Source organism: Juglans microcarpa x Juglans regia, chromosome 4S (assembly GCF_004785595.1).
Source record: "Juglans microcarpa x Juglans regia isolate MS1-56 chromosome 4S, Jm3101_v1.0, whole genome shotgun sequence".
Taxonomy (NCBI): Eukaryota; Viridiplantae; Streptophyta; class Magnoliopsida; order Fagales; family Juglandaceae; genus Juglans; species Juglans microcarpa x Juglans regia.
Window position 1 is genome coordinate 25,764,304 of NC_054601.1, and position 10,143 is coordinate 25,774,446.

At 35.9% G+C, this 10,143-nt stretch overlaps 1 protein-coding gene across 1 annotated transcript; it reads left to right on the forward strand.

Moving 5' to 3' along the window:
* The first annotated feature begins 1,130 nt into the window (after positions 1–1,130).
* LOC121262352 (26S proteasome regulatory subunit 6A homolog) lies at positions 1,131–8,914 on the forward strand. The gene is made up of 10 exons (XM_041164799.1): positions 1,131–1,377; positions 1,837–1,953; positions 4,314–4,421; positions 5,567–5,758; positions 6,822–7,013; positions 7,408–7,526; positions 7,667–7,754; positions 8,041–8,160; positions 8,256–8,396; positions 8,648–8,914. Exons 1-10 carry the CDS (start codon positions 1,261–1,263, stop codon positions 8,723–8,725), a joined length of 1,272 nt encoding a protein of 423 aa, XP_041020733.1. The 5' UTR covers positions 1,131–1,260; the 3' UTR covers positions 8,726–8,914.
* The last annotated feature ends 1,229 nt before the right edge of the window (positions 8,915–10,143 follow it).

Consider the following 10,143-nt stretch of genomic DNA (forward strand, 5'->3'; position numbering starts at 1 on the left):
ATTATATACATAAATAAGCTCCATGACGTATTTTAGATTAGGATGTGTTTAGATGCTGATGCGATCCATATGATCTTGATTTATAAATTGTATATTTTTTTATAGGTTTTATTGATATATGTTTGAATGTACAAAATAAGTTGAGATAAATAACTTTTTATGAAAAGTTAAAAAAATAACGAATTCCATTAATAATTGGTTTGAGATAGGTTGATGTGATTTCAACAACAAAATATAGCCACGTGGGAGAACTAAAGCAAGATTTTATGTTCATGCTTGGGATTGTGGTGGGAAATATAACTTATAACTTAAGTAATAAGTTCAACTATTAAAAAGTTTTTTACTGTTTGATAACCATATGTTTAAAGTATTTTCAAACACATTACGTTTGTTTGAAAATAAATTAAAAAAGTCATTTATGAGGTAAAAATGACGATTATTTAAATTTTTAAAGATTATGACTATATAGTTAAAAGTTTAAAATTATAATTATCTGAAAGCTGTATGGATATTTTTGTCAATTGACAGTCTTTTTAAAATTCGAATTACATTCCGCATTATCTAGAAAAATAAGTTTAAGAAAAAAATTATACTTTTTAACTTATTTGAAATTAAAAATGTTTTAATATGTAACAACCTAATTTCTTTTTATTAAGAGCTTTTAAAGCTATTTAAGCATTTTTTTAATACTCATACCACAACCTCAAAGAGGCCCTATATGTAGAATAACTTGAATTAGAACTTGCTATTCCATACATATTCTAATAATATTTTATTATTATTATAACATTTGAATTATTTCTTCCACACCAACTTGTAAAAAGTAATTAATGTTAAATACAGTTATTGAATATGCAATCTATACACTTTTTTTGAAAAAAGTATAGTCTATTTTGAAAAAAAATTATTTCTTTATTTAAGTCCCAAATTTTTATAACATTTTAGAAAGAGATTGCTAGAAATTTATATACTTCAAGACTAAATATAATTTTTTCAGGACCACGAAAAACAGTAAATTGATGTGCTCCCGTTTTAACTGGGCCCCGTACTGAACCGTGACACTGTCCACAAGGCCCGCACCCATCCGGAAGGCGAAGGCCCATATAAAAGGCCCAAAAGAAAGTAGCACTCCTGATTTTTAATAGCAAGAGTAGAGACTAGCTTATTGTGAAAAAGAAAAAAGTTTTATAGCTCCTAGCCTACCCTCTCAGCGATTTTCTCTTCCTCTGAAAAATCAGGAGCTTGTGAAATCAAATTCCCATGGCAACCGCTATGGTAGAAGATACTACCTTCGAGGACGACCAGCTAACGTCCATGACCACTGACGACATCGTGCGAGCCTCTCGACTCCTTGACAACGAGATCCGCATTCTCAAGGTCTCCCCCCTCTCTATTTGCGTGTGTGTGCTCTCTACTTGAACGAGTTAGGGTTTTTGTGTTTAGCTGTAAAGGTTTTGTGTGAGTTTTTATTCTGTCCATTAGAATATTTTTTTTACTTGTAGTGCATTAGAATCTTTATGTTTCATATGACCGATTGTTAAAAATGACTTTCAATTTTAATAATGCGGTGGCCTTTTGTATCAATACTTGATTTTGCATGAATCTTGATTTCTTTTATTATTTCTTAAGAATTTTTTGTGTTTAATCATTATTCGCATTTTCTTACATCGGTTTGAGGAAAATATGTTGCGGTTTTGTGTTTAATCATTATTCGCATTTTCTTTCAGGTTTTTAATCTATTTATTTTATTATATTTGACGCTTTATTATTGATTGCAATTTTATAGTTTTTTTAATTGGAAAAAATGACGTGCGTGGTTTTCTTGTGTGAATAAAGGAGGAGTTGCAAAGAACAAATTTGGAGTTGGATTCGTACAAGGAGAAGATAAAGGAGAATCAAGAGAAGATTAAGCTCAATAAGCAATTGCCCTACTTGGTCGGCAACATTGTTGAGGTAAATAATCAGACTTTCTTGTACCTATGCGGAGTGCTTTATTACTGTATCTGTGTTTTGAGTGTGAAGAGTATATTCTATTACATATGATGGTACCAATTTAGTATTATAAATATGAAGTATAGGATTATAGCATAGTGAATTAGAGTATAGGATTAGTACTTGTCCTTTGAGTACTGGGGATAAGGATTTTTTTTTCTTTTATATTTAATTTCAAAGTGGGTGTTTATCTTCCCAAATATTACTAAGAGAAGGAGAAGGGTGATCCCAACTTTTTTTTATGCATACGGAAATAAATTAGAATAATCATGCCATCTGGTTTGAGTCGTAAAAAAGGCTATACGGATTCAAGGAAATCTGATGGAGGGTTTTGAGAAAAAGGAAACAAATGAATACATAGAAGATATTCTTGTAGGCTAAGAGGCTTTCCAAACACCCTTAATATGCACATATGGAAGAATTCATTTTGGTTGTGAAGATAGTATGAGTTCAAAGTTTTTTTTTTTTTGTTGATAAGTAAACGATTGTATTGATGATAGGCAAAGCCCCAAGTACACAAGAAGGTATACAAGAAATAAGACCTATCTAGGTCGTAGCAACGGAAACAAGAAAATCATGAAAATCTATTGCCCATAGGAATAAAGTTCTAAAAAAGAACTAAGTTCCTCTATTGACCGCTCCTTATCTTCAAATGTCCGGTCGTTACACTTCTTGCACAAGCACCACATAATACAGATATGTATCATCTTCCACACGGCTTTGATTTGTGGAATACCTCTTGGGTGTGCCCAGCTAGACAAAAAGTCAACCACTGTGGCGGGCATAACCCAAGCTACCTCTACTCGGCCAAACACTTCATTTCACAACACTCTAGCAACCTCGCAATGTAGTAAGAGGTGGTCTATAGTCTTGCTGGATTTCTTGCACATGCAACACCAATCTAGTATAATCACCCTACGCTTCCTCAGATTATCTGTTGTCAAAATATTACCCAGGGAAGCTGTCCAAATAAAGAATGCCGCTTTAGGAGGCGCTTTATTCTGTCAAATCCTTCTCCATGGAAACTAATTATTTGGTAAGTGTGTGAGGGACTTGTAGAAGGATCGAACCGAGAATATGCCCTCAGGTACCCACTACAACGTGTCAACTTGTTGTCTATTCGGTTTCGCGGAATACAATAGGCTAAAAAAGTCCTCAAAGCTGCTAACTTCCCAATTGTGTGCCGCCTTACTAAAAATGATGTTCCATTGGACATGATCCCCTGATAACACCATGAGATCCGCCACTGAAGCTTCTTGGTCACCTGCAACCCAGAAAACTGAAGGAAATGAGTCATTTAGGGCATTATTTCCACACCATATGTCGCTCTAAAAATTTATTCTAGAGCTCGCTCCCAGTACAAGTTTAGTATGGCGAGTAAAAACCCCACCACCCTCGTCTGATGTGCTTCCAAACTCCCACTCCATAAGCCCCACTCACCTCTCTAGTACACTAGCCCTCCACAGACTTCCATATTTGCAATCAACCACCGACTTCCATAAGACGTCCGATTCCATATTATATCTTCGTAACCATTTCCCAAGTAAGGCTCGATTAAAAATTCTCATATTTCTAATTCCCAACCCACCAGAGGAGATTGGAGTGTATACCTTGTCCCAACTGACTATATGGAATTTGAATTCATCCCCCACACCACTCCATAAGAAATCACGGTGAATTTTTTCAATCCGGGCTGCCACGCTAGCTGGAATAGGGAATAGAGACCAAAAATATGTTGGTAAATTAGAAAGAGTAATCTTAATTAAGGTAATCCGGCCACCTTTCGACAAGTACAACCTCTTCCACCCTGCTATTCAAAGTATTTTCTCATATATATTTGAGTAAAATAAATTTTACTAATACGAATATAGGCATAGCCCAAGCAAATTTTGGCAATGGTGTCCCATCAGAAACTCTATAAGGTAAAAAATAGTGCCCCACTGTCATGGGCCACCAGTGCATCTCTTTTGAGCTTGTAAAACCATATGTGGAGTCTCACTTCCTGGTAGTCAATAGAACAATGTATATCTAACCTCATTCTGAATTTTCTTGTTAAATACCATAGTGTACACTAACCTATCAAAAATAAAAATATCTTAGTGTACACTAACACCTCCTCAAATCAGAACTCTTTGAGGTTTATCCAGCAGTTATAGCGGAATAAATTTATCCCTTGACATGAAATTTCATTTGATTTGGTTACCCCATGCCTAATTTGTGAGGGTGCTGAAATAGGCTGCCTAGTGGGGACTTGGTGTTTGGACTAATTATAGATATTTGATTTTTATACCGGCCTCTAATTGCAATTTTCTATGTTTCAGATTTTGGAAATGAACCCAGAAGATGAAGCTGAGGAAGATGGTGCAAATATCGATCTTGACTCACAAAGGAAGGGAAAATGTGTTGTGCTGAAAACATCTACTCGCCAGGTGAGCCAGCATATTGCTATATGTGCTTGTTCTTTCCTTTTACCAGTGGAGTTGGTTGGAATTTTGCACCTTAATATTTTTTTCTTGCACCTTAATAATTATAAAACCTTAAATTCAGATGCCATTTACTTTCCAAAAAATATATGCATCCCGTCCGTGGGGTTGAGACTGTTTTTTTTTCATGTTGAATTCTGTGCCGTTATACTTGCTGATACTGGTAGTAGTGGGGCATTTTGCACCTATAATGTATATTTTCATGAAGTTTTATCATAGATTTTTTTTTTTATATTTTTATATTTTATAAGTAAGAGATAAATATTATTGATATGAATGAATAGGCATAGCCCGTATACATAGGAAGTATACAAAAAAACACCTAAATACATTCTAAGAATGATAAATTAAAGACAAGAAGTCATGAACATTGTTCCCATTTAAAACAATGGCTGAAAACAAAGCGGTAAAGTGTGGATAAAAAAATTCTTCAGCTCCGTCATTGTGCGCTCCTTATCTTCAAAACATCGCGCATTCCTGACCAAATACACCTTATCGTGGATCTTCCTCTAGCTGACTTGTATTTCCAATGTTTTTACGCTTCAAGATCACTGAGGTTAAAAACCTGGTGGTGTGATTGAGAGCAATATTGTGTCTATTGAATAGTTGGATTGAAGGTTTAAACTAGTAAGTTTAATTTCTTGATTGATGAAATTTTATATTCTTCACTCTTTGGGGACTTTATGTTGGGTCACATGCCATCATCTGCAGTTTTAAAACCAGTTGCTCTTATAGAAAGTAATTAACTTCATGATTTTCTTTTGAACTTTATGTCATTGGGCAAATGCTCTTGGATTGAATCTTCATGATTTTCTTTTAGCTTTTTCTAGCTCCTAGCTTATATTTAGGTTGCTTTTATACTTCTTGTGTACTTGACCTATGCCTATTTACTTGTCTTAATAAAACTTCTTATTACTTATCAAAAAAAAAAGTAATTAATTCCCCTAAAAACAGAATTGATGCAGCCCATCCTTTTTTTCCCTAATTCATAGTTTTGCTATTTATGTATTTCATACTATTCATGTGTAAATCTGCTCTCTGTTGATTTGCACATACCATAAAACAATAAACTGTATTCAACTTGACTGCAGACTATCTTTCTTCCTGTTGTTGGGCTTGTTGACCCTGACAAGTTAAAGCCTGGTGATCTGGTTGGAGTGAACAAAGATAGTTACTTGATCTTGGATACGCTGCCATCCGAGTATGATTCTCGAGTAAAGGCTATGGAGGTTGATGAGAAACCAACGGAAGACTACAATGACATTGGAGGGCTGGAGAAACAGGTAAGTTTCTGACTGTCAGCATGGTCCCTAGGAGAATTTCTTTTTGTTTATTGTGATATCCAGGGGCGGAACGATGTTGTCTTCACCCCCCATGCCAACTGCCCAAAAAAAATTAACATTTTAGTAGTTGTCTTTTCTAGGAAGTGACCCCATTTTTTATATAAAGCACATTCCTTTCACATTGCTCTCTTCTAGTAGCTTTTCTTTTACAAAACTCTTTATTGTACAACATAAAGCACCATTTCAACCAAGTAGCAATTGGAACTCCTTATGATGCTTCAATTTACTAACTTATAAAAAAAATGATGCTTCAATTTACTAATTGTTTTTATATATTGTTGATTTTATTGGCTTCAGTCCATGTCCACAAATAGGGATACATTGGGCCTTTGGGGGGCCATGGCCTCACCAAAAAATTTTAAAACCATTATAGGAGTTGTATTTTATATGAAATGGCCCCCAAAGTGGATATTTTATATGACATGTTTAGTTCAAACATGTACATTAGTGTGAAACAAACATTATGCATCGTATAAAAAAGAAATCCAAGCACTACAAACTTCTCTCTAACCAAACAGTATGTTTTCTCTTCTTTCTCCTTTTAATTAGAGCTTGTCAATGTTACTTATCAAAAAAAAAAAAAAAAGAGAGAGAGAGTTTGTCAATGTTAGATTTAGCCAATGGTTTTGATTCCAACAATGCTATAAAACAAGCCTTAAGACTTCCTATGGAAAATTAGACATTTTTGTATTTGAGAAAATTCTTTTCTAAGATGATGTTAGAAACACAACTTTTGTATACAATTATGTCTTATGACTTACTATGAAATTAAATTTAAGACTTTTCTGGTTTTGTTTTATATAAACCTGCATACACACATATAGAGAGAGTACAAAAGTATACCTATAAAAAAATAGCATAAAAATGTGTGCGCTCGTGCATGTGTGTGTGTAGATCGCCCCCCCACCCCCAATGACAGAAAAATCCTAGTTCCACCTTCCACCTTATGTCCCATTCCCATCTGTATATTCCTTGTAATTCAATTTGGTTATTGTTGCAACAGATCCAGGAACTGGTTGAAGCTATTGTTTTGCCCATGACACATAAGGAGCGATTTCAGAAACTAGGAGTTCGTCCTCCCAAGGGAGTGCTCTTGTATGGACCTCCTGGAACTGGGAAGACTTTAATGGCTCGTGCTTGTGCAGCTCAAACAAATGCCACTTTTCTAAAGTTGGCAGGCCCACAACTAGTGCAGGTAGGAGACACTTTACTATATCATCTATTTCTTCATTCTTATGAGTTGTTACCGATTGTTAATTTTGTTGGAGGTGTTTGATTTACTCCTATAAGATTTCTATTGCTGCAGTTTCTAGCCGATGTTTTATTATGATGCATATATGCTGACTCCTGATCTTTTTCTCCTTATAGAGATCGTATCTTTATCATCATTTTTAGTGCATCTGAGGTCCTGTTCTTATTCAGACAGCACTCGAACTCTATCATCCACTTGAACTCTATCATCCAGGATGATATGTTCAACTATTGTGTATCACACCATTGTTATATAGCTGAAACGTGTTGACAATGTTTGCAATCGCTATCTTCTTTATTGGTCTCACATGAAGTAACTGAACTTGGTTTGTATGTAGATGTTCATTGGGGATGGAGCAAAACTTGTTCGTGATGCCTTTCAACTTGCAAAAGAGAAGTCTCCCTGCATCATTTTTATAGATGAAATTGATGCCATTGGCACTAAACGATTTGATAGGTATGCTGGCATTGTTTCTTAAGATGTAGGTCTGCTTGATATTTTTTTCCTAAACTTTTAACATTCTTGGACCTCGGATTGGGGTAAGAATATTTATCAACAGCTCTTGTGATTAAAATGTAATTTGAATTTGAATGCAGTGAAGTGAGTGGAGATAGGGAGGTGCAGCGGACGATGTTAGAACTGCTCAATCAGCTCGATGGCTTTAGTAGCGATGACCGGATTAAGGTTTCTCTATGCTTTTTTTTTTTCAGAGATATACATAGTTTCATTACACGGTTGCCTTTGAATTTGTAAGTATTAAAATCGGTTGGACATGCTTTTGGGTTCCTGAATTTTATGGGATGAAGATTATTGTTCTATAAAGATTGCAATCTGTGGGACTCAGTCACAGACTAAAATGATATTTAATTTTATTGCATCAGATGATAATTAACAGAAATATATCCCTTAAATGTAATCGTACATGTCTATTTTAGACCATTAGTTGACCAATTTCAAATGTAACTTATAGGTGATAGCTGCGACAAATCGTGCTGATATCTTGGATCCTGCTCTTATGCGTTCTGGTCGATTGGATCGTAAAATTGAGTTTCCACATCCTACTGAAGAAGCAAGAGCTCGTATCTTGCAGGTGAGTTTTCCAGGAGTTCTTTATTTGACCATTGTGTGCAGTTAGCCAATGCTCTGTGCAGGATTCTCATTGAATCTCTTTCTTTGATTTATTAGATTCATTCAAGAAAGATGAATGTTCATCCTGATGTAAATTTCGAAGAACTGGCTCGGTCTACTGATGATTTCAATGGGGCACAACTAAAAGCTGTTTGTGTAGAGGCAGGCATGTTAGCCCTTCGGCGTGATGCAACTGAGGTGTGCACTTTCCTGATTTTTGCAATCTGTTGCACATCTGACAAATTTACATTAGATCCACCAATTATGGGAAAGGTCATTGAGATTACTTTGCCTCTTTTTAAGAGCGCGCGCCGGGTGGGGGGGAGTTCTTTTAATTTGTGAGATCGCCATCTTCATGGACCAATTTTCATGCAATATTTTATCTTTTCCATTTTTAGCTGCCATTTTAATAGGGTATTAATTAGAGTGATGATATTGTTCAATTTCAGGTGAACCATGAAGACTTCAATGAAGGTATCATACAGGTTCAGGCAAAGAAGAAGTCAAGCTTGAATTACTATGCATAAACTGGAAACTGGGAGTATTCGTTTCATGTTTAAAAGTTTACATCAAGCAAATTCTACACACCGGAACGCTTTAGTATTTCAGCTAGGCCACGAAGAAAGCAAAGGTTGTAGTTACGAACTTTGATATATGTAATTGGCTGACTGCAGATTTGAAGTCTCTTTTGGGGACAAATAATTCGTGTTTGAACATGAGAGGGCATTGGAGAGACTGCATCTTTTTTTTTTTTTTCCTAAGCTAGCAAATTTCATTAGAAAATGAAAAGATGATACATGAGGGGTGGGGTTTCACAACAAACACTCTAGTACAATAACCACAATGCAAAAGTGATAAAACAAAAAAAGGAAATTAAAACGGGTTTTGGGACCAATTTCTTGGTTGCCATCCATGCCCTACAAAGAGGTTGCTATTTTAAAAGATGATTTTTAAGTAAGTCACTGTCGGAGTCGGTGTCGGTGTGAGATGTGGATGCACTGTAGTTTGTTGTCTTGAGATATTTTTTAGAGAGATCTTTAGTCCTTTTTTCAAGATCATCGGTTAAGGAAAACGATAACATAGTACTCTCTCTTTACATGACCAATGTAAGTGATAACTTAGTCACCAATGGTTGGGAGGTGAGGTGGGGAATTTGTTGGTGTGGCGCGTGTAACCGGCGGATTTGTAGGGGTGCAGCTCACGTGCTGACATTTTTGCCCTGGTTCCACATCGTTCCAGTAGATTGGTGATTGTAGTGTTTCGTGGTGGGGCACGTGTCGACATGTGGTCAATGGAGAGCAGTAGATTTGACCAAAATCAAATCGGCGGAGGGGAGGAGGAAAAAAAATACTATCATAAAAGCATATACACTAAACAATTTCAGAAAGAAAAATGAGAGGAGGGTGAGAGACATAGCTCCACTCTTTTCTCCGGCGAGAACACTCGGAAGGATTGAGTTTTCTAGATTAAATGGAGACTCTCTCTTTCTTAAAGCCAAACGGCAACTTTTATTGGAGAGACTGCATCTATCATTTAGCCATGTTTCCATTAGAATGGAATCCAATCAGGGTTGGGAATAAAACAGCCATACAGGTGGGTCAAAAGGGAATCCACGAAACAGTAGATGGCCGAATGGGGGATGGACAGAACTAAAAATGTAAAAGAAAGAAGAGAAAATTAGAGTTTATCATCCTCGTAAACAACTACTCATTTTGTAATATGGTTATAAAGAGGTCATGATTTTATTCCGAAGGACTCCGTTATTCCAGAATTTGCAGTCGATGCTGTTAGCTCTGGACATACATCCATCTGATTTTCATGTTGGGAACGGTTTTGTTGATGCCCGCGAAGAAAGCCCGGTTGGAGATTTGGTGCTTTCAAAAACATGATCCCTCTGCTTACCAGGCCTAGGCCTCGTTTGTTTTCAAGAAACATCTCATCTCAT

Excerpts from the sequence above, each read along its gene's own strand:
- LOC121262352 (XM_041164799.1), top strand. The coding sequence starts at position 1,261 with ATGGCAACCGCTATGGTAGAAGATACTACCTTCGAGGACGACCAGCTA. Across the intron at positions 1,378-1,836 it reads ACGAGATCCGCATTCTCAAG|GAGGAGTTGCAAAGAACAAA; the intron begins GTCTCCCCCCTC and ends GTGTGAATAAAG. Across the intron at positions 7,755-8,040 it reads GTAGCGATGACCGGATTAAG|GTGATAGCTGCGACAAATCG; the intron begins GTTTCTCTATGC and ends TGTAACTTATAG.